A 25,092-nucleotide genomic window follows, 5' to 3' on the forward strand; every position below is an offset into this window, starting at 1 on the left:
CGTGATCTCCGTTTTGAGGAACTCGCACTTTTCCCGATGTATTGTGAGCCCAACCTCTTGTAGTCGGCCCAGGAGGGCGTGAAGCCTCTTGATGTGTGTCTCTTTGTCGGGGGCGTGAATCAGAATGTCATCGCTCACGTTGAGGACACCAGGGATGCCTCGGATGACCTCCTGGATGGTCTGCTGGAACACCTCCGCAGCTGATGATATTCCAAAGCTTAGGCGTTTATACCTCCGCAGCCCCAGATGTGTAGAGAACGTTGTTATGTATCGAGAGTCTCTGTGGAGCTTGAGTTGATGGTATCCCGCCTTTAGGTCAATCTTTGAAAATATCTTCGACCCTGTGAGGTCAGCCACAATCTCGTCGATTGTTGGGGTTATGTGGCGTTCCCTTTTTATGGCAGTGTTAGGGAGACGCATGTCTATGCAGATCCGCACCTTTCCAGGTTGCTTGGGCTTCCGTGTGACTACCATTGGGGAGACCCACGGTGTGGGCCCTGTGACCTCCTCAATGATGCCCGCTTCCTCCAGTGCCTTGAGTTCCTGCTCCACTTGTTCCCTCATGTGGAACGGCGTTCTCCGGTGCCGGACGGCTTTCGGCTGCACAGTCTCATCAATATGCAGTTTGATGGTTTTGCCTCTTAGGCAGCCTATGCCTTCTTGCAAGTCCGGGTATTGGTTAAGCATCTGCTCGATCTCCATTTCTTCGTTGATATGGCAGACGAATTGAACCACTCCCAAGTCCTCCGCAGCGTCCCCACTCAGGAGGCTCTCAACACCTGCCTTCACAACATAGACTTTGGACCATAGTCTGTTCTCCCCATGTTCCAGTGTGGTGCGGAACCTGCCAATCACCGGCAGGGGCTTTCGACAGCCGTATGCATAGAGCAGAGTGTCGGTGTTTTTCAGCTCTGGTGGAGGGCTTAGAGTCAGGAAGATGCTCTCAGGCATTACGTTCACCGAAGCGCCCGTGTCGATGGTCATCTGAACGCACTGATTTTGGATGGTGACCATGCATTTGCGCCTTCGGGTGGCTTTTCCTCGAGGTCCACGGTCCTGGCATAGTGCAGACACTAGGTATACCTTCCTTCCTTTCCTGTCTGTGTCCTTGGAGGGGGCCTGCAGCATTGCCGAGACATCGTCCCCTTCATCCTCCGTAGAAGAGCTGGCCACTGCGACCCTTCTGGCACTGGCTTGCTTCTTTTTCTTGGTCGCGATCTTCTCCGGCTGGTTTTGCTGAGGCTGTATGGGGGTGTCCGTTGATCGGCATACTTTCGCGTAATGGTCCTTCCGGCCACATGCCCCACACGTGGTGCCTTGCGCAGGACAGTTGCGACGGCCATGTCGTGGGCCACCGCACCAACCACACTCAGTAGGTCCTGGAATACGCGGTTGCCACCTGTTTTGTCCGTATCCGCCACTGTTGTCGTCTCTCGAGGGTTGTTTGGTGGCGATGCGGGCCACCATAGCCGTGTTGAGAGCAGGTTGCAGCCTGTGTAGCGTGGCCTCCATGTTGGCCGCTCTAGTGTGTGCCAGTTCCCTCTGGCGTCCTAGTTCAAGGATACGCTGTAGGGGGATACCCTTCTCGCTGAGTATCAGGCGCCTCAGTTTTTCCGAATAAATCCCGTTGATGATCTGCCTCCTGATTTCCTTCTCCACATTTGTAAATTCACAGGACATGGCTAACTTCCTCAGGCGGGTGTGGTACGCATCAAGGGTTTCCTCCGCTGTCTGTAATGTGGTGCAGAAGAGAAACGTCTCATAGTCCGGGTTCAATTGAGGGAGAAAGTGATCGGTGAGGGCGTCTTTTGCGCTTCGGTATCCATCTAGGCCATCATCAACGTTCAGCGAATTGAAAATGCGCAGTACCTCATCACCCACACTGAGTAGCAGGTGTGCCTTCAGTTTCCTGGGCGCAGTGATCTCTTTGCACTCCATCGCCATCTCGAACTTCTGGATCCATAGCTGCCATCTGGGTCCGCATGACGACGGATCCGTGAATGGGTCAAACGGTTGGACCAGTGTCGACGAAGTGCCTTGGGTTCGAGGTGGAGGCGGCGTCATGGACAGGTTTGCCGCCATTCTGGACGGCGTGGAGGGCCCAGGCGTGGATGTGCCGGCCGCCATGCTGGCGTGTACCTGATCCGTGTTGTCGTGGGTGCCTCCTACAGCCACCGATTCTGTGCTGCGACGTCTACCTGCCTTGGAGGTGCCGCTGTGCCCAGGCACTCCCCACACTCTGTGGTGCTGCTCTCCTGTGGTGGATGGGAAGATCTGTGGTCTTGGAGGCAGAGCTCATTGGTATTTGAGAGAAAACGAAAAAAAAAAATTTTTTTTTTTTTTTTTTTTTTTTTTTTTTTTGGGGTGGGGGGTCACGTGTGTGATGGCACCCCCACCGGGTGTCCAAAAATTAAGCCGCGATGGCTGTGCGTCGTTGTGGTGCCTTCAGGGCACCGAGCTTATTGTGGAGCTCGTCCCATCCTCGTCGCCATTGTTGCATTTCAGGTTCGCGGCCTACGCGCGGGGGCTGGCATCGCGCGTGTAGGCCGCGCGGCCCGTGGCGCAGCTCCAGCGGGAGCTCTGAATAACTCACACCCACGCTGGATCGTCGTTTGCCCGGAACTGCTCCCCGAACGCGGGGGCGGGGCTTTTATTAAGGACGCCCTGCGTCACCGCGTAGCGGGACGCAGGGCGGAACACAACAGAGACCACGCTGTGCTGCAAAGGAAACGGCATAGGAAATGCAAGGGCGAATTCAGCTGCGCTGCAAGATGAGGGTCAATGGCGTATCACACTCACCCAAGGTGTGATGCTTCTACTGGCGTGAATGTGTTCACCTGCGCATCAAGACCCTTACAAACACATAGAGGCTGAGTCATGGAACTTTTAGGGCGGTGCATAGTGACTTTGCACTGCCAACAAACACCCTGATTCACAGAGCGGTGCAAAGTGTATTTCTGAAGTGCAAAGTCACTTTCCACTGCAAAAGTACTCTTTGCACTGTGAATTAGGCCCATTTAGCGTGGTTCACATAGTTGTTTTGCAGTGCAAATCTGAGAATCAGGATTTTTGTTTGGCAGTGCAAATCACTTTGCACTGCGCTAAAAATTCCATGAATCGGACCCAATAGACAAGCCTGCCTGTCCATTCAAATACTGCATGCAGGGGGGTGTGCTGTTTCACCTAAATAATTGAACCTCCTACCACAATCAGGACATTAATCAGGTTAATTACTTATGCAGAGGGTATTTCCACCCAAACAGTGGGGCCTGGCCGAATGCACCCTCAAGCACCTTGTGCTAGGCCCAACTCATCCCAGAATCAAAGGTAGAGCACAACAAATCCCGACCTTAAAACAAGCGTCACCATTAACAGGCGCATTTTCCCAACTCAATTCTTCATGCACCCGAAGTAAATACACAGCGCAACATTCCAGTGGGCAATAATAACCGCCTGCCACTACAGCACTTAAAGCGGGAGGAATCAAGCATGCACCGCTATATAAGATCACAAAACTGCATGAATAAATGATGAACTAATAGGAGGACCAGGAGAAAAGAGGCCAATCCTGGAAAAATCCTGGGCTGTGGTTTGGTGACGAAACGGGGGCGCATCCGGTCCTGTGTGCCATGATGTCATCTGGAACCGCTGCACAGTCCCAGGCTCTGGCTTTGCAGGGTTGGTCAGGGCACCCGGGGGAGGCAGCAAGCACCCTCCTCTTAGTCCCTGCCATGCCCCTGTCCTGACTGCTCGGGTCCTGCAGTCACCAAGAGTCTTTATTTAGGACTGCTTTTCCCACTCTATCATCTCCCTTTTTTTAGCTAGGCAAGACCAGTGGTATTCACAGTCTTTCATACCGAGCCCCCCGGAGTAAAAATGTTGTTTCTCGGACCCCCACCAAGGGGTTGGGGGGCTCTCTTTAAAATAAAATATAACAAGATTGTCTACTGCTAATAATTCCTATTAAAAGCAGTCATCTTAATCCTTTCTCATATTAAAGACAGTCATCTGAATCCCTTTGTGATGTGATGTGTGTTTTTCAGTGTTCCGAGTGGTGGTGTGGGGGGGTTTTGCCTGTGTAGAGAACGCAATGAGTGGATGTAAGAGAAGGTATGAGTGACTGGTGGGTGAATGAGAAGTGATGCAATGTGTGTTTTTGAGTTTTTTGGGTGGGTGTGTGTGTGTGTGTGCCTGTGTAGAGAATGCAATGAGTGGATGTAAGAGAAGTTGTGGCTGCCTGGTGGGTGAATGATAAGTGGTGTGTTTTTGAATGTTCTGGGTGGGTGGATGTATGCCTGTGTAGAGAATGTAATGAGTGGATGCGAGAGAAGGTGTGAATGGCTGGTAGGCTGGGTGAATGAGAAGTGATATAATGTGTGTTTTTGAGTGTTCTGGGTGGGTGGGTGTGTGCCTGTGTAGAACATGTAATGAGTGGATGCAAGAGAAGGTGTGAGTGACTGGTGTGTGGGTGAATAAGAAGTGATGTGATGTGTGTTTTTTGAATGTTCTGGGTAGGTGGGTGTGTGCCTGTGTAGAGAATGCAATGAGTGGATGTAAGACAATGTGCGTGTGAGTGACTGGTGGGTGAATGAGTATGAATGTGATGATGTGTTTTTGAATGTTCTGGGTGGTTGGGTGGTTGTGTGCTGGTAGAAAATGCAATGGGTGGAGGTAAGACAAGGTGTATGAGTGAGTGACTGGTTGGTGAATGGGTATGAATGTGATGTGTGTGTTTGAATGTTCTGAGTGGGGTTTGGTGTGTGCCTGTGTGGTGAATCCAGTGTGAGTGAATGTGTGAGGAGAGGTATGGGTGACTGACTGGTGGATGAAAGAGGATGCATTTGGGTTTAAGGCCCTGGGAGGCTGGGGATCACTGGAGCATTTTTGCCACATCCTTTATTGATTTTACATGTTTTACTAGTATTTGGTGGAGAGACAAGTTCATGTGTGTCATTCATTACCTAGCTAGACTGATGTTTTGGTTGAGTCGGTCTAGCATGCCATTTATTACTCAGCATCTTTAAAAAAGCAAGCATGAGAAGTATGGTTACCTCGCTAGACTGATGTTTTGGCTTAGCGGCCTGTATATTCTTCACTGTAGCATGACATTTTATTAACTGAGCATCTATGATGAATCAAGCAAGAGAAGTGTTCTTATGGGTCTAGACCGGCTTACATTGGAACCAGTTTGGACATTTTTTCATGTTATGACATGTCACTTTTAATGGCCAAACAAACGGGAGTATGTACTTACAAAGGAGTACTGGCATATATTGGCAGAGTCCGTTTTGTGCTTGGTGCCAGAAATGATACTATAGAAACAGGTCTTAACGCAAACATTAGTATGGTCTTATATGGGAATATTTGTGGATGAGGCACTGCCCCCTTCTCTCTGTGTTACGTTAAAGATTTAAGCTTTGATTGAAAAAAGATATTTACTACTTTCATAAGCAGTAGTGCATGCCCCTGCAGCGGCATAATATTTATGGACATTGCGCATACATTGTTGTCCTGACCGGCCCGGGCTGTGGGGTGACCTGTGCTTTGTTAAGGAGCCTGTGGGGAGGGTGGGGCTGTTTTGGGCAAAGTATGTCTCACAATTGCGCTGCTAAATGTTGTGCTACGCTATTGGGCACCACTGCGTCTGACAAAGGGGTAGTGTGTAGTGTGTGCCTTGAAGTCTGCCAGTGAGTCCCTGGATGAGAAGCAAGTCATGGGAGTTTTCAATTTTAAATAACTGTGTGGTGCTGTGGATTTATGTTTGCAGCAAAGATATAACATAAATGGAGTTTTTTTAATTTTTTTTTTTTAAAGTCTGGCACCCAGTATTACGCTTAGATAATAAAAACTAAGGGGGGGTCTTGGGTATATTAAAAGAACCATTCCAGGTATTATGCTCCTGCAAAGTTAACATTATCAGGTGCACTCCCCTCTGTGCTCGCACACCAGTCTAATAGGTTTCTGCTATCATAGTGGGAGCTGAATCATATATACATTCAGAACCAGGGAATTATGTTGAGTCTAAATCCCAGTAAATGATTTAATTTTCAGGCCTTGCTCGTGCAGCATTTGTCTCCTGGTTAAACAGCAGTGCACACCTCCCCAGGTCAGTGCTTTTTTGGCTTCCTTAACACAGCAAGGCCACAGATAGAGTGTACTTCTGTGTCCATTAATCTATAGATGTTTCATACACTAGTAGCTGCAGACTGCATTACAGATTTCTGTTTCCCTGTTAGAAATACTGCATTATGTATGTTTTACGTACAGACCCCACATTGAATCTGGAAAATGGCATTCATCAAATGTGTAATCGTGGACAAAGCATTCCTCCCTCTGTGCCTCAGTTCTTATAGCTGACTGAAATGAGAGCACCTGGAAACACGGGTGCCACATGCATCAAAATCATCTGAAAGTCGTTTGCCATCACTTGCAGTGATGTCCCTTAGGGGCAGGGTCAAATTACACCACTTCCTGTGATGCTATCAGGGGGTCAAGGGTCGTGTGTTCCTGTGATGTTATCGGGGGTCAAGGGTCGTGTGATCTCACTTCCGCTCTACCCATGGTATTTTGGTGAAATGACAAACCTGCTCCAAATATTTCAGCCCAAATGAAATAGACTAAATAAACGCAGCTCAATACATTTCTGGATGGGTTATCGTGTACTACCACCGGAAGTGCAGCCCAAACTCGTCGCTTCCATGAAGGTTACCCTATAACATATGTCTTCTAATATATTTCAGAACCAAGTGTAGGACTCAACCAAATGCAACTCAACACATCTCCAGCCCAGTTTTAAAGTCCAGCAAACGCCCCCTAGCCAGTGTCCACTTGAGTTGGGTCGAAACAAAAACTTTCCCAGAAGGCCTTAACAGAGTCCCCTGCCTGGCACAATGTCACCCCAGTGGCACTAACCAGACAGGTCCACAGCAAGGAAAATCCACCTGAGCGGCGTTACCCAGACAAATCCACACCAAGACAATTCCACTCAAGGGCACTGCCCGGACAAATCCACACCAAGACAATTCCACTCGAGGGCACTGCCCAAACAAATCCACACCAAGACAAATCCACTCAAGGGCACTGCCCAGACATATGCACACCAAGACAATTACACCCCAATGGCATTGCCCAGACAAATCCAAACCAAGACAATTTCATTCAAGTGCACTGACCAGACAAATCCACACCAAGAGAATTCCACTCAAGGACACCACCCAGACATATCCACACCAAGACAATTCCACCCCAATGGCATTGCCCAGACAAATCCACACCAAGACAATTCCACTCAAGTTCACTGCCCAGACAAATCCATACCAAGACAATTCCACTCAAGGGCACTGTCCAGACAGATCCACAATACAATTTCATCTCAATGGCATTGCCCAGACAAATCCACACCAAGACAATTCCACTCAAGGGCACTGCCCAGACAAATCCACACCAAGACAAATCCACTCAAGGGCACTGCCCAGACATATGCACACCAAGACAATTCCACCCCAATGGCATTGCCAGACACATCCACACCAAGACAATTCCACTCAAGTGCACCTCCCAGACAAATCCACACCAAGACAATTCCACTCAAGGGCACCACCCAGACATATCCACGCCAAGACAATTCCACTCAAGGGCACCACCCAGACATATCCACACCAAGACAATTCCACTCAAGGGCACTGCCCAGACAAATCCACACCAATACAATTCCACTCAAGGGCACTGCCCAGACATATCCACACCAAGACAATTCCACCCCAATGGCATTGCCCAGACAAATCCACACCAAGACAATTCCACTCAAGGGCACTGCCCAGACAGATCCACACCAATACAATTTCACCTCAATGACATTGCCCAGACAAATCCACCCCAAGACAATTCCACTCAAGGGCACTGCCCAGACAAATACACACCAAGACAATTCCACTCAAGTGTACTGCCCAGATATAGCCACACCAAGAAAATTCCACTCAAGGTCACTGCACACACAGATCCACAACAAGACAATACCACCCCAATGGCTTTGTCCAGACAAATCCACACCAAGGCAATTAGACTCAAGGGCACTGCCCAGACAGATCCACACCAAGACGATTTTACCCCACTGGCATTGCCCAGACAAATGCACACCAAGACAATTCCACTCAAGGGCACTGCCCAGACAAATCCACACCAAGAACATTCCACTCAAGGGCACTGCCTAGACAGATCCACACCAAGACAATGCCACCCTAATGGCGTTGCCCAGACAAATCCACACCAAGACAATTCCACTCAAGGGCACTGCCCAGACAGATCCACACCAAGACAATTTCAGCCCAATGGCATTGCCCAGACAAATCCACACCAAAACAATCCCACTCAAAGGCACTGCCCAGACAAATCCACACCAGACAATTCCACCCAAGAGCGCTGTCCAGCATTGTGCAGACAAATCCACACAGGACGGAAAGTGGATGATGTGGAGGAACCGGTTTTAAAAGGCAGCGAGGTGCTAACACTTTGGCATACCTGGAGGGATGGGGTAAGCTGGTCTCCAGCAAACGCAGCTGGCAGGGTGAGCGCTGCAAAACGAAATGTAAGCACAAGAACGAAGTATATAAAGGAATACATTGCCGTGCCATAAGCCACAAGTCTGCTGACTGGCAACATGCGGACAGTCTAAGGCTCCATACCACTTTCATTTTTTTAAAAAACTTTATTTACACAACATCCATAACAAATCCCAATACAATCAGTGAATATCAAATAAAACATGAAAAAAAACACAAGAAAAGCACTAAATACCACTTTCATTTGAAATATTAGAAAGGCCATGACGCCGTCCCTGTCTCGCACGCTCAGGGAATCCAATAGAGCATTGCTTCTCGCCATGCACACCCGAGAGCTGCCTCTCTAGTTTGGGAGTCACTGTTCAGGTTCACACGGCACTGTTTTGCATTGAAGCGAGGGCTATTCCCGCCGGGAAGGCGCACGGCGGACATTTCATGTCAGCGCAATCGGTGCGCGCGCTGGCACTGGGCAGAGGCAGCAGCGGCTCTCAGCTCCTCTGCAAGCAAGTATCGGATCGCAAGCACCTCCCAGGTGGATCCAATCAGATCCTCCTCCTGAATGGACCGGCGGGGGGCGTGCTACTTGGCCACGGGCGCCCGTGCTCCGCAGGCGCCCATAGGGGAGTTGGATATTAGGTGGAGCTGGGGCAGTTAGCTCGGGCGCTCTGCCCCTGCGCAGCGAGCCTTCCAGAGGCCTGGGCCTGTCTGTGGACAAGCACACCCCTCACACACACACACACACACAAAATCCTTCTCATTCTGTAACAGGGCCACGAAATGCCATATACCACGTAATTTGGAGCCCAAACACGCAATGGATCCCCGGTGCAGTGGCAATGCGGGCATGCGGCGCGGGACTCGGCAGGAAGCGGCAGAGCGAAGGAACGCCACGGCCCCCTGCCTCCACCCCACCCACGGGCAAAGAGGGAGAGGCAGTCCTGCTGTTCCCTGCCGAGGCGGCCACACCCAACAACTGTGCACATCACTGCCATAGTGCAGGGCGCACCGGTGCATGGAATGGAAAATGCTAGTGGCGTTAAATAATTACATGGGGACGTTTTAACGCCGGCATACAATTCCGGGGGATAGATTTACTGACACGCATGCACTATATACACATCAGCATGTGTATAGGCGCGTGCCTGGTGCGTCGCTCGTGTACACCATCAGATCATCATAGCTGGACATCTAAGCGAGCAGGTCAGTCCTCGCCTCGCCCAACCTCCGACCCACGCAGAGTCTGCAGCACGCCCCCACACCCCCACGTCCTTGCTTGCCCCAGTAGGGAGCCGCGGCGATATCTATACACCCAGCTTAACACGCGCCCCTCTGCCCGGAGAATCGCGTTTCTGCGCATTCATTCCAGGCGAGTTAATCCGGCAATGCTTATGGACCGTGCCGGCCGCCCCACTGGCGCGCTGGCCAGCCATTGCGCCACACTTTCACCGAATGGTCTGCGGGCGGTGCACGGGTGCTTCTGCGGCAAGTGCGCTGCCACACGTCCGCCCTGCAGTGATCTAATAATGGCCTCTCGGGGCGTGCGTCTGGGCAGCATCCTGCTTTAAACACGTGCCCAACACTTAACAACTAGAGCTGGTTTTATTAACAGCGTTGATCGCTTAGCGCTTCGTATCCGTGTGCCACCCTTCTAGGCGCTACAGAAAGAGCTGGCTATTATCTGTAATCAATGTGTCGAGCCCAAGGGGATGGCGGGCCGACACTGCCGCCAGAGGCAAGCTTTCCATTCAACTGATGTTACTTATTTCACGCAGGCAGCCTGACACTCCTTACTAGGTTTAAACAAAAGGAGGGAGAGCGTGCAGCTGAAATACTAGACAAAGAGCCCTCTATGATGAAGCCACCCAGCTGCTTGCCTTGTTTTCAACCTCTCTTCTGTGCAATCGGCAGCCGTAAAGGCAGCGGCATTAATGATCTACGCGACGCGAAAGATAGCGTCTGTGCTCCAGTTTCTAGGCACTTCAGAAATTGCGGCACGCTTTTTCTCACTGCGGGTGTCATGCCGGTGCCCCGCAGTGAGGCAAGGGGTACATGGGTCAATATTTGTAGTTTTAAAAAAAGCACGCCGTGACTAGCCGGTAGAGGAAATCGACTCGGACGAGGTGGGGAGCGGAGGACTGGCTATGAGGAAGACAGGCGATTGGCAACCAACACGGGGAGGAAATTACAGCATCCCGCAACAAAATGGGAGAGTACGTGTGTGGAGGGCACCTGACTTCTTTACACAGTCTAATGGGACAATTCTAGTGCATCTGCAATGCTACAAGCAGTTACCTCACCTTCACGCCTGAAACCACACCGTTAAGGGTTGCAGGAATTGCAAAGACCACCCTGACATGCACGTACTAACCCCCCCCCCACACCCCCAATCACGATTGCAATTGTCTAGAAATGTATGTACAAGAATCCAGCTGCTAAAAATGAAATGCTTTACGTTAGCAATTGTGCGGCTCTTTGTCAGCAGTGCAGCCGCAGGCACGGTTTATCGTGTCTGGCCTGTTCTGTCCGGCCGCGTCTCTGTAAGTCAGCCATGTCAAGTGGGGGAGGCGGGGAGAGGGGGGGGCAATGGGGTGGGGGGCATCGTCTGTGCATTATTTCCCAATGCAATATTGCTCAGTGTACCCGCTAGCGGCGAAGGCATGGTTCGGCCGCCATCCCGCGAATACGATCAAGCCGTTTTCTTGACGATAACACATATTAAGAGTAATTACGCGCGCGGCTACGGCGGCCGGTTTGCTTATTCGCGCAGCATCTGTGCGGCGTCCAGTGGGCACTGATGCCCTGGTGTTTTTCTTCCGCCTGTACCCTGCGCTAAAGAGGGGTATCCTCTAGAATAATGGGCACGTGCAGCGCCACCATTTGTGATAAAAAAGATGGCCTGCCACGTTAATCGGAGGTTGCCTCATATGAATAATAAAGCGCTTAGAGGCGGCCTCCATCTCTCCAACCTCGCAAACCGCCCATGGGCAACCCAATCTGAAGGCCTCGGGGAAGAGACTGCGCTATAGGGCAATGCTTGGCAGGTTGCCACTTTCTGCTGAGGACCAGTGCGTTGGTGGCAGGAGCCCAGAATCTTTCCAAACACACGCCCGCCTCGAATGGTTTTTTCGTACCACGCACCGCTATTTCCGGCTCAAGGGCCACCTCACAGAACAGGGGCCCCGTTTTGGACAGGAAGTTAAGATTGGATTTGATTTCTTGATTGACACATATGTGCCCTTTCCATATTTTAGGCTGCAGTATGCCGAATCCTCGGGAGCTTATCTCAGAATCACATAGCTAGAGGCTTCATTCTAGAAGAAGAGGGGCGGGGCCGTGCAACCCCACTTATGTACAATACTAATCTATATCTTGCCCCATCGTCATGCAGTAAACGTGCCGGAGAATTGCCCCTAGAAGCGCGCATGCCCGGACTGGCAGCCTCGGCTTCGCCACCATGTTGCAATGAGGAGAGTGTGCCCTTCTGGGCCCAAATATAAACCGCCCACTGTATCTTTACGGCGCCCCCCCCGCCCCAAACCCCCCAAAAGAGTTAGGCGCTACCTCACTGTCCCCAGACTTGGACGTGTAAGGCGCACATCTACCAGGCCCCGTCCTGCAACTGCAAGTGCAGGGTCGCACTGCAAAGCCATGAACAGGAGGAGCGTCGGGTCCCATCCCTTAAGCACTGGGCGCAGTCTCCCGGAAAGCGACCCCAAGAAGCCGATCTCTGTCTCCCCTCGCCCGGACGACACCTCCACACGGCTCATCGTCTACCCTGGCGGGCCCCACTAGCCACACAGATAACTCTGTCTGCGGGGGGCATGCCACCTAGTGAGTGACCAGGGCATCTCTGGAGGGTCACGGGCGCAGGTCTAGAAGCTCCCGCTCACAGGGGGTAGGGGTGGGGTCTGCGAGGAAATGCACAGGGCAGCCCCCCCCCCTCCAGTGAGCACCTCTCGCATAGGCATCGGTGGCTCCACTCTTAAGGCACATGGCAATCTTTTTCTACAGCCTGAAACTCTCGCTCGTGTGCGAGAGCTTCAGGCTTCAGAAAAAAACGCCTTTCCGCCAGCATTAAGGCTGAATAGGCGAGGCGCTATCCCCTGCTAGGTAAGCCTATAGAAAATATGAATGTAGAGATCAGCACCCTTTCCCCCACGGGGAGAGGGTGCTGATCTCTACAAAAGGCTGCCTGGCAGGGGCGCTAGTAGACCATTGAGCCGAGGCTCGTCAGGGGGGGCGTGGCCTAACTGGCCAGCGGGACCCCCGCCGTTAGGCCACGCCCCCTTGATGAGCCCCGGCTCATTTTGTAGTGCCACTTAAGGCACTGCCTTAGAGACCACTGCATTTTCCAGTGTCCTGCTCCTAACATACTGGAGAAAACCGTGCATGCCCCCCTCCAGAGTCTGACCTTAAACTACACGTGTATATCTTGCCAGTCCCCGCCATAACCCACACGTGCTTAACTGAAGGCTCTGGCAGACTGCAGGTGCATGGCCTGGATTTCCCTCCTATAACCGCCAGGTAGTGCATCAGCAGATCCTCATGTTCAAAGGGCATGCGCATCTCTTGCGAGACCTACGCAATAAACTGCATGCGCTGCGCATCTCTTGCAGGACCTACGCAATAAACGTCATGTGCATCTCTTCCTGTACTCACGCAATAAACTGCATGCAAATCTCTTGCAGGACCTACGCAATAAACTGCATGTGCATCTCTTGCAGGACCTATGCAATAAACAGCATGTGCATCTCTTTCAGTACTCACGCAATAAACTGCATGCACATCTCTTGCAGGACCTACGCAATAAACTGCATGTGCATCTTTTGTAGGACCCACGCAATAAACTGCATGCCCATCTCTTGCATGACCTATGCAATAAACTGCATGCTCATCTCTTGCAGGAACTACGCAATAAACGTCATGCACATTTCTTCCAATAACTACGCATTAAACTGCATGCACATCTCTTGCAGGACCTACGCAATAAACGTCATGTGCATCTCTTCCAGTACCCACGCAATAAACTGCATGCACATCTCTTGCAGGACCTATGCAATAAACTGCATGCACATCTCTTGCATGACCTACACAATAAACTGCATGCTCAACCCTTGTAGGACCTACACAATAAACTGCATGCACATCTCTTGCAGGACCTACGCAATTAACTCATGCACATCTCTTGCAGGTGCTACGCAATAAACGAAATGCACATCTCTTACAGGGCCTACACAATAAACAGCATGTGCACCTCTTTCAGTACCGACGCAATAAACTGCATGCGCATCTCTTGCAGGACCCACGCAATAAACTGCACGCACATCTATTGCCAACCCCATGCAATAACTCACACGTGCATCCTTTGTAGTCTGCAGTGCACACAGAACCTCCAGGTGCATCTCTTGCAGGATCAATGCAATAAACTACATGTGTATTTCATGCAGGCTCCATGCAATACACTGCATGTGCATCTCTTGCAGGCTGCACACAGACCCTTAAGGTGCATCCTTTGCAGCTCCCATGAAATAAACTCCAGGGGAACCGCTTGCTGGCCCAGCCATAATCTACATGAGCTACACCAGCATAGCTCTGCCTCCACACCACAGGAGCACAGCGTGCCGTCTCCACCCATAACCTGCAGGCCTTACAGTGACGGGCCTGCCTTCAAAGTACAGATGCATCAATCGAAGCCCCCACCAATAAACCACAAATGGAAAACTAGGAGAACCCCTCGCCAAGTATTCAGTGTTTCTCTTGCTGACTTCCGCCATAACCTACAGGTGCTCCACTTGCAGGAGCTACCTTCATAGCACGGGTGTATCTCTCACAGACCGTAGCCATGGCCATGATTACCCAGCAGACACCCCCCTTCACACCACAGGTGCATCACTTGCAGGCCACACCCCTTCCAGATGATTACCCAGCAGGCCTCGCTTTCATACTACAGGTGCAGCACTTCCATGCCACACCCCTTCCAGATGATTACCCAGCAGCCCTTCCAGATGATTACCCAGCAGGCCACGCTTTCATAATACAGGTGCAGCACTTCCATGCCACACCCCTTCCAGATGATTACCCAGCAGGCCTCTCTTTCATACTACAGGTGCAGCACTTCCATGCCACACCCCTTCCAGATGATTACCCAGCAGCCCTTCCAGATGATTACCCAGCAGGCCACGCTTTCATAATACAGGTGCAGCACTTCCATGCCACACCCCTTCCAGATGATTACCCAGCAGCCCTTCCAGATGATTACCCAGCAGGCCACGCTTTCATAATACAGGTGCAGCACTTCCATGCCAAACCCCTTCCAGATGATTACCCAGCAGACCCCTCCCCCCCCCTTCACACCACAGGTGCATAACTTGCAGGCCACGCCCCTTCCAGATGATTACCCAGCAGACATCCCCCTTCACACCACAGGTGCATCACTTGCAGGCCACGCCCCTTCCAGATGATTACCCAGCAGACACCCCCTTCACACCACAGGTGCATCACTTGCAGGCCACACCCCTTCCAGATGATTACCCAGCAGACATCCCCCTTCACACCACAGGTGCATCACTTGCAGGCCACACCCCTTCCAAATGATTACCCAGCAGGCTTCTCTTTCATACTACAGGAGCAGCACCTGCAGGCCACACCCCTTCCAGATGATTACCCAGCAGGTCCCTTCTTCAAACTAAAGGCGTCCCTCTTTTAGCCCATGCGCCTACCAGTTGGTTCCTCAGCAGGCACCCCCTTCACACTACAGGGGCATCTCTTGCAGGCCACACTTCAGACTACGGATATATCTCTTGGAGGTCCTAAGCAAGACACTACAGGTAGACCACCACAATGGCACCACGCCCATTTCCCAGCAGGCCCCCCCTAGCAGTGGCGGCTCCCCTTTCTCCCCTCCAATCTATGGACCCATCTTAACCGCCAGGCATGTGCTGCAGCGCCTGCCCGCCATTTGGGGTTGCACCGGCGTCGTTCATCCAGGAGGCATACACACATTCTGTTCCTCTGCCAAAGTGGTCAGCCATGCCAGCTTCTCACATCGCCCGTCCAATACTCTCCTGGGGGTATTCCGAAGCCCTCCTTACAAAAGGCCCTGGGGCAAGAGGCTGCAGAAAGGCTTCCAGTCACAGAAATGTCAGGCATGCGATGCAATGGAGGGGACCAGGGCAGGGGTATTGCTATGCTACACGGGGGAATATGGGATGGGGTAAGGGTCGAGCTATTCCTGCCCATAGTTACGCCTGTCATGCCAACCAGGACAGAGTGCCCTTACCACCAACTGCAGACCCTTTATGGGAACTGCCCATGCGGTCTCATTCTTTTTAATCTGGTACTTGTAGTGCCCACGGTGTGCATCGGGCTGCCTCTAGGAGCCCCGACTTATGCACAGAGTATTGGTACGCTCGATTGCCACAGAGGGGCGTACAAGATAAAACGGCTTCACACATCACTTTCATCACATCGCTCAACCACTGTGCCCCAGGCCCAGCCCAGTATGCCTCTTACCTGCAACGAAGACGGTTAGAAAGCAGCACCAGAACAGCGCGGGGCCAGCAGGATGGCCCATCCTGCCCAGGCGTGCCCCGGTGAAAGGAGGGAACCGGGAATAATCCAAAAGCGTAGAGAGGCTGATTTCTGGCCCGCCAGCCGGCCGGGTGTTCCTCGAGCACGAAGAGGGGGCGCTCCCTCGCGCGTCTCCCGCGATCAGCTGGCCACAGAAGGGGCAGGTGGGGTGGCTGGCGCGTGGACTGGTAAAGGAGAGAGAAAGTGTGCCCCCAAGGAAGGCGTGCTTGATCCAAAGGTACTACTGATAGGACAAAGCTGGCAACCCATCCATGGTAAGAGGTCGGAAAAGTAGACAAACAGAGGCTTCCAGAAGATGAAAACGGAGCACTGGCACAGCGAGAAGGAGTAATGCCCGCACTGGCACAGCGAGAAGACCTGTAGGTCACTGCAGTGATGCCCGCGATTAAAAGGACAGTCAGGGTATGGTGGTCCAGATCACAACGTGGCAAGAAGCATCGGTAGCACTGGCAGAGTAAGTGTAGACGCTCCAGGTCACTGCAGGGAGAGATGCCAGCAGGCACAGCACTGGCAACGCGGGATCAGATGTTCCAGGTCACTTCAGTGTGATGCCAGCAGGGGCAGCACTGGCAGCGTGAGGTCAGAGGTTCCAGGTCAATGCAACGAGAGGCCAGGAAGGGTGGCGGCTCGCTGCCCAGGAATGCCAGACAACCCTCTCAGCTGACGCCTCCTGATAGTTTTAGAGAAGGTGCCAGCTCTCCGCAGAAAACCCAAAAGGTGACCGCGGGCAGAGGTCTGCTGGTCCAGGCCCCCCGGGTCTCCGTACACTGGAGGCGACAGCACTGGCAGACTTCTACTATCCCAGAGGGTGGGCGGAGGCTCGAGATCCCCTCGCGATATGGGACGGGTGCCTGGTCCCTCCTCCGCTGGGGTGGCCCTGGGTCAGTGGGAGTGCGAGGATGTCTCCAGGCGGCGGGGTCCACGTCCCGGGAAGTCAGGCTCCAGCTCGCGGCTCAGCAGGTGTGCACTCCAGGGGCGCCTGGGTGCGGGCTCCGGGGAATCCCCCGCGCCCCCGCGCCGCTCTGTGCAGCAGGTGCATGGAGCCCGGGGCTGTGGGGCAGCATCCCGCAGAGCGCGCGCGCGCCTCTCACTCCCCTGCTCCAGCCGGAGGACGCTTCGCGCAGCCTGCCTCCGCTCCCGCGCGACGCTGCTGCACACTGAGCGCTCTGTCCGCGAGACCCTCGGCGCGCGCCGCACCAGTCCGGCGCGCGCCCCGAACCCGTGAGCACGTCACCTGGCGTGCGGATCCTGTGCGCGCGAGGCGGCGGAGGGGGGCGCTCAACGGCCGTCTCCTACTTAGGGCAGGCGCGCTCGTTCCACCCTCCCCCCACACACCCCAATGTTAGCAATGGTTCGCGCTCCCTGTGGTGGACACGCTGGGCAGTGCGGACCACAGGCCCGCAGGCAGGGGAGAGAGGAAGACGGCGTGCCCTCCAGGCGCAGGCCGGAGGGATGCGGTAGCTGGGGGGGGAGTTACCTTGGGGATTCCTTCGGGCTGACATGTCCCACGTTCAGTACTTAATAAGACGCGGCATTGTCTGGTGCTTTCAAAGGAGACATATTAAGGGACAAGTACGTCAGGAGGCAGCATGGTGCTCAGGCCAGGCAAGCTCGCAGGCCTTCGTGCCCCCCGACGCCCCACGTGTCGGTTAAGGAGCTGTTAGTTCTAATTCTTACCGGGCGCCTTGACATAATGTGGGTCCCCGGGCAATAACCCCAACTGCCTCGCCATCACCCCTTGGCAAGAGACAGCTGCTGAGGTTCAGGCGTTAAATAAAGGCACAGACTATGGTCATGTTAGAAGTAGCGTCCTCCTGGGAAATCAAAAAGAAAGAAATAGCAGAGAAGAAAACATTAGATATGCTTAACATGAAATAGTAAAAGGAGAGAAAAGTAAACAAGGCTGGCAGACGATGGATGACGGAAAAAGAGATACAAGGGACGAGATACATTTCTATGAGGGAAAGTACGTTTTTTTTTTTAAAGAAACGATTCACCCTACGAAACACGGATATACACAGAGGCACTGTGTTTGGCCCGTGTTGCGTGAGAATGCTTCGTGTGTGGCTAGATATTGCCAGCATATGCCAATGTACTGCATTGCCATGATATCTGTTAGGACTCAGATCGAGTGACTATTTGAAGCCTGTTATCATTTTGCCAGGCTGCCTCATACATGGTAGGTGTCTCCATCAATTGCTGAGACACACATCCACGGTGCCACAAGTGCCACCACATGCCTGGGTGCACCTGCCATATGCTAGGAGGATTTGTCATCAAATGCCCAAGCACTGCTATCTTCTGTGGAGAAAATGGCGTCACAAGCCAAGTATTCATATCATTTGTCCAGCCACTACCATCAGCTGCCTGGCAATATTGTCATGTGCACTTGTCTATAAAGTACGTAAAGAAAAGAAATATGCCCAGGTACTGACTTCAAATGAAAATAAATATCAGCATGTACCAAGTATCGATTAATTACAGCCTCGATACTCTAACCATATGACAGACATTTCCACAATATGTCAGGTATGTCATATGTCATATATATATGTGTAAAGCACCTAGCAGCCATTGCCATTGCCTTCAAGTACTTTAGGTTGGCTGGGAGTTTTGTAGGCTCTTGTCTGTACATTCATGATACTTTGTATATTCAATTACACGAGAAGGACTAGCACTGCAACATTGTATTTATTGTAGCACTGCAGATATATGTGTTGGGTGCTAGGGGCTGTTGCATTTGCTATGTAATTGATTTCTGGGATGGACCAATTATGGAGTGGAACTCAACCATCTAATTTGCGGACTCTGCACTAAATGGTGAGGCAATCAACGTGTTTAAACACAACTGTCTAACCTTAGGGAAGGGGTGTCAAACATAAGACCACAGGCCAAATAAGGACAATGAAACCTCCACCCCCGTCCCTCCACACACAGATTGTATTGCAGAGGAATTTGCTCTTACAGGCATCGAAGAATAGGCTCCTCTGTTGCAACGGCTTCTGTTTCGGTAAATGAGAGAAATGCTCTTTCAGCAGTTGGCAGAAAACTGGAAAATTAAATAATTAAAGGAATAGCAGGGATGAGGACAACTGTAACCAACAAAATAAACACATAGAAATAAACAGTTACCTTCCCATTAAATAGCTGCTTTTTGTTAAGCACCATTTGAATGGTATTTCTTCCAGCAGCCACCCCAGAAAGAATTTGGCACCATACATAAACAAATAATGAAATTCTGCTTCAAAAGAAGTGCTTAAGAATGCAACTTTGAAAACAACTCAATTGAAGAATACATTAAAGCTGCAGTCTGAGACAAACCTTTGACATTTTAAACCAGTGTCATTTATTTGGCATATCATTTGCCCATTCATATCTTTCCCAATTTGGTTGTGGACACTGTATCACGTAATACTTCAATGATTATGTTGTAGAGATGTATAGCTGAATACCGTGCATGCTTGTTGCTGTAGTGAACGCTCCTGTGTACTATTGGTGATCTGACACTCTGGAATGTTTAATGTATTCCCTGCCAGAACTGTTTGTAAATCCTATAATTTGTTTAACTATTTTCCCTAAAACGTCTGCCATATGTAACGGTTTATTTAGAAGCCACCCTGAACATAGGGAGTCAATTTCCTCCCCACTCAAGTGGTTATTCAACAAACTGTTTAACAGATTCTTTTTTAGGATTAGTCCCCTTCTCAATAAGATTTGGTTAGTTGGCCATAGATTCATACGAAATCTTAGAATTTGACTTCTGAGTGCATTTGACGGACACTTCAATAGATAGGCAGCTGTTTGACGAAACTTTTTATGACCAAAAGAAGGTCTATCGAAATCTCTTAGCAATAAGCATTTCTGTTGGGTGCACTGCCAATCCAGTTGGTATAGCTTAAGTTTAGCTTTTGTTGGATTATTAAGCAGAAGATCTAACAAAATGTTCGCTTCAGACCAGTCAGAAAGTACACTGGCTCACCAACTAGATGGAAAGGAGTGTGAGGACAACAGTAGATAATAAGCCAATATTGAAAGCAAATTATTCGTGGCAAGACCCAATAGACATTTTCGAAAGAGACAGCATCTCTTCCACGAAACTAGAATGCGGATTGATAAAATGCCCAATTCGAATCGCAAGAGAACAGTTGAGCACTTTTTTCCAAAATTGAGCCCCCGCTCTATCCCAATACAGTTGCTTTTCAGGAAGCCAAGTTTCGTTAGATCTTCTGCTTAATAATCCAACAAAAGCTAAACTTAAGCTATACCAACTGGATTGGCATTACACCCAAACAGCTGACTATCTATTGAAGTGTCCGTCAACTGCACTCAGAAGTCAAATTCTAAGATTTTGTATGAATCTATGGACATCTAACCAAATCTTATCAAGAAGGAGACTAATCCATCTTGATGCCTCGTACTGTTGAGTCTGCAAAATTGCTGGAATGGAAGAGACATTAAAACACCTACTAATTGTGTGTGCTGCTTTGAGGAAGCAAAGGAAAACTGTTTTACATAAGTTAATTGAAACACATCACCTAATGCGCTCAGATGATGAATTGTGGAATTAATTATTTGCTACTCCTAAAATTTCAATAAGAATAGCCACTATGCAGTTTTTAAGCTCAGTATTGTCCATATATTGATTATGTATTAATCAAGTTGATTATAGTGTATTTAAAAATAACACATAGTCACTTAAGATTGTTTTATTTTTGACTGCTAGATTTTATATACTTAGGTTTTAGTTTGGATGTGGCTTATGCTTTGGACTATGTTTGTCAAGCTATTTATATGTTGATTTTATACTTTTTTGTTGTTTCTTTTATCTCTTCCTGATGTGTTATGATGTGATTTGTAATTTAAAGCATGTTTGTTTTGAAAGGTTAATGTTATTTAGCCAACCAAATTAAATAAAAAAAAAATCATTTTTAGCACTATCTCAGACACATATCATGCCCCTTGGATCCCCTGAGCTAACAATGAGCCAAGAACCAGTCCGGTGTACGGAAATTATATTGGTATTTATTTAAATTAACAGTAATAGAAATTAGCACAAAAATATTTAAAAAAACACTTTATCCGTGGAACAACATCATCAACCTCACTCAGCATAAATACATCACAAAAGTGAGTTAAAAAGAACACAGACACAATTCTTCCCTTTCTGTAAATTTCACTTCACAAAATAATTACACTGATCAATAATATAATTTCAACCCAAACCTTTGGTTTAAAACAAACACAGGGTGATTTATCACTTTGTTTTTCAGACCCTCCTTGCTTTAGTGTATTTTAGGAAGTCAGACAGAAACATGTGAATACTTTGGGGAATTTTGGATTTCAGTCCCTCCTGACTGAGGAGGCTGGATTAAAAAGTTGGACTGATTTAAGAACAAAGACACCCCTCTTCCTTAAAGAAGTCAGAGTCAGCTGGACAATAAGGATTACCAAATTAAATTATAGGCTATAGTTTTCAGCGCACACTGCGAAGTGAGCTTTGTTAATTTCGAATTTTAACAAAATTCATCCCGTAGTGTTATGCCAAATGGGGAATTAATTAAATTAATATTTTTGGTTACATAGGCTAAGGATCTACACATCCTCCTCCCCCAACTCTGCACCCACTATAGAGGGAAAGTATTCAAGGCAAGAAGACTCCCCCCAATTTTTGGTTTTCCAGGGCATAGTTATACTTACATAGCAAGCCTCTGTTTAAGATTCAGGAAAGCCAGTTGCATCTCAGGACACTCTGGAAAGATAGGGCAGGGGTCTGGTCACTCCACTCTCAAAGATGGCCTCCGGCTCTCCATCACAGGACCCCGTCAGCTTCGAGCCCCTCCTAGAAATGGATAGCTCCACCCAGATGCACTCTCTGCAATCTCCTCTGGTGTCTCCTTGCAGCTGTCAGATGGTAAATTTCCGCATCCTTCCCGTCTTTCTCCTTTTTCTGTACCACATTCTTTTGTGTTTCCTGTCCTAGTGCAGTCCCCTTAATATAGCAGAAATGAAATCACCAATTTTACAATCTTGGGGAAGTACCCTGCAATAATTGCTGCCACTAGGATTGGGCAGTTACTCCTCACTCTCCTCCCAACCCCGCCTCCAAGTCAGGATTGGTTTGGGGGTTTGGAGCAACACATGGCAATTGCTATTTGTAATCTCCCTTTTGTTCTCCTTTCAGCTTTTTGGCAAAAAGTAGTTATGTCTCACAACTTCATAATTGTACTAGCAACTGCCATACCAAACATATTTTCTGTTTTAGCTGATCATGGAGAATTAGATAAGCCAACCACCAAATCGTACGATGTTGCATGGCCATGTGGCACATTTCTGCCGTTTCCATAAAAAGCACAACAGTTATGAAGATGTAAGTTATTAAACATATCCCTAATTTCATTTTCCACCTTTTCACCAACTCTTACATTTGGAACATGTTCAGACCAGCCAGAAACATAGTCTAACAGGCCATTATAGTACTCAGAATCACAGATAGATGCATTTTTATAACCTCCCATCATGGATTTAAAGACACAGCACACTCCAGACCAGGACTCTTTCCACTGGCGAGGGATGTGGCGCACAATAAAAACACTTTTAATTTTATTGATTTCGGATTCTGCTTTCAGAAGTCACCCAACCCCTCCCACACCCCCCGTGACAAACACACCATGTCGCAATGGACCATGAGCCAGGCCGGTGTGTAATAATACAATATTTATTTTTATATTCAAATCAAACAGATCAAATTTAGTGCAGCAATCACCTGTGGGGTGGTAATGTACAGTAAAATGTTATGATACACTTAATTTAACTTTATGACATTTGATACACACGTTTAAATGGATATGGAAGCAAAGTCACTTTTTGGACATACTTATAGATGGCACAACTGCTAGGCACCCCCCTGCAACACTTCCCCAAACACCCGCTGGCTAAGTTCTGTGTGGGTGGAAAAGAGTGGCAAGGAGTCACAAATAATAGGGAAAAATTGGATGGAAATTTGGTCTACCACCCCAGAATGGAAGGCCAAAATGACATGAAAAACCCTTGAAAAAGGAGCAAAAAGGCATTCAGAAATCACTGGATAATTAGAGGTCAGTTTACATGTGCAGTAGAATGGATAGGACAATAATTTGTGTGGCTGTACTAAAAGGCAAGAAAGCTTACAAGCTACAAGGCAGGGAACTACAACAATATGAATACAGGTAAGAAACTTGACTTTGGGAAGGAAAGCAATGCAGCGAAATCACAGTGGCAGAATTGCAATTTCCTTGCAATTTCCTTTTTTTCACGGATTTAACAAGCAAACAGCTAAGAAAATGAGTTAAACAGTCAAATGACAAATCGTTTTTTCTGATGGGGTACCAAGGCACATAACAGGTAAGATCCTAAAGTGAAGGAATAGCTTTCTATGGGGTGGCAGTATGGGTTTCTTTATAGGAAAGTAAAAACAGATTTTATAATGAAAACAACTTCATGGGCAAACTCTGTTTTGTTAACAAAAATTATGTGTTCTACTGAGACTGGATTTTAGTGACTAGATCATTAAAGAAAGACACTGCAAGCAAGGACGTTCATTTGCAGTGTTAACCAATTCATGCCGTATTCCTCTTTGTAAGGGATTTCAATACTTTTTCTCAAAAATGGTACTAAGGAATAACACAAATAGCTGAAATTATTTGAAAAGAGTTACACTAACACATGGAGAGTAACACAGATTCTTTCGAAGGACAGGATAAACAGAGGATGCTGACAATTTGGGGAAATTACTAGGGTTTCTTATAGGATTTATATATTATTTGGACAGAATGCAAGGTAACAGAGTGATGAATGTAGCCTTTTGGTACTGGAGAGGGTGATACGTACAATAATGCACTTGAGTTGGGTAATTGGGACAGCTTAGCCAGGTCTCTGGACAGCGAGGCCAGGGTCTGGTCACTGGACAGCGGTTGGGCTCTCCTTTATGGGAACAGCTGGGCAAAAGGGGTCTGGTCTTTGGATCCTCCCAAAGGGGATCAGCGGCCTCTCCTATTTTCTCCCTGGATTAGTGGGTCTGCCTGGACGTAGATGGGTGGTTCTGCCTGGATCTAGATCAGGATAGGTGGTTCTGGATCAGTGTTTCTGCCTGGATCTGGATCAGCTACCACTGGATCTGGTTCTTGAGTCTTGGAGTCTTGCAGGGTGAATTTTGAATGTTTGGATTTTTAAATGTCTGGACTTATGAATGTCCTGAATCTCCATATGCCTCCTTCCTAGATAGGTAGGATGACATCATAGGATTTGTACAATGTGGGTGGAAGTAATCTGAACATACCCCTTGGATGGGATAGGTCAGTCTAAGGGTGTCCCCTCCTCCCTGCGTGATGGATTGCTTCGAAGGAAGTGACATCAGTTTAAGAGTGGGTGTTTTATGACTAGCTTTGTTTCACCACAGTTTCTTTTACCAAAATAAGTTATGGAACAAAAGCCTTATGTTTACACACACCACCATCATAAAAATCAGATAGGCAAATCCCATATTTCACAAGGAATATGCTGGTTCAAACACCCAGTCTGTACGATGCTGCTTCGCCCCTTTGGCACTCTTTCACAATTTCTTAAGGAAAACATTTTATCTAAAATTCTACAAATGGCTACACTTAAGCCTAACTGTGTCGGGCATATTTTCATTACGTTTCATATCTGTGCCATTTACGCTTTCCTCAAAAATGCCTTTTTACTGCTGTTCTCATCCATCACATGTCAGGAAGACCCACATGGCCTTATTTTACTTGTACAAACATTACATTAAAACTGTCATAACTTCACATTACTGCTTATTCAGATTACTGAAATAAATGTCTTGATGTAAAAAAGTCTTTTAAATCAAATGGGATGGATTTGTCCCAAAATGTGGGCAGTCTTTGCAACCCCTAGCCAAATGTCTTCCCTTGGTCAGCTTGAA

General features: G+C 48.9%; 1 protein-coding gene across 1 annotated transcript in view; it reads right to left on the reverse strand.

The window, feature by feature from the left end:
* TMEM132E (transmembrane protein 132E) overlaps nt 1-17,346 on the reverse strand; it is a 1,510,109-nt gene extending 1,492,763 nt beyond the window's left edge. The window contains exon 1 of the mRNA XM_069614886.1: nt 16,071-17,346. Within this exon, the coding sequence (XP_069470987.1) occupies nt 16,071-16,131 (61 nt within the window). The 5' untranslated portion in view covers nt 16,132-17,346. The remainder of the gene's footprint in view (nt 1-16,070) is intronic.
* Between the last annotated feature and the right edge of the window lie 7,746 nt (nt 17,347-25,092).

The sequence above is a fragment of the Ambystoma mexicanum genome, chromosome 9 (assembly GCF_040938575.1).
Source record: "Ambystoma mexicanum isolate Mex_15411 chromosome 9, UKY_AmexF1_1, whole genome shotgun sequence".
NCBI lineage: Eukaryota > Metazoa > Chordata > Amphibia > Caudata > Ambystomatidae > Ambystoma > Ambystoma mexicanum.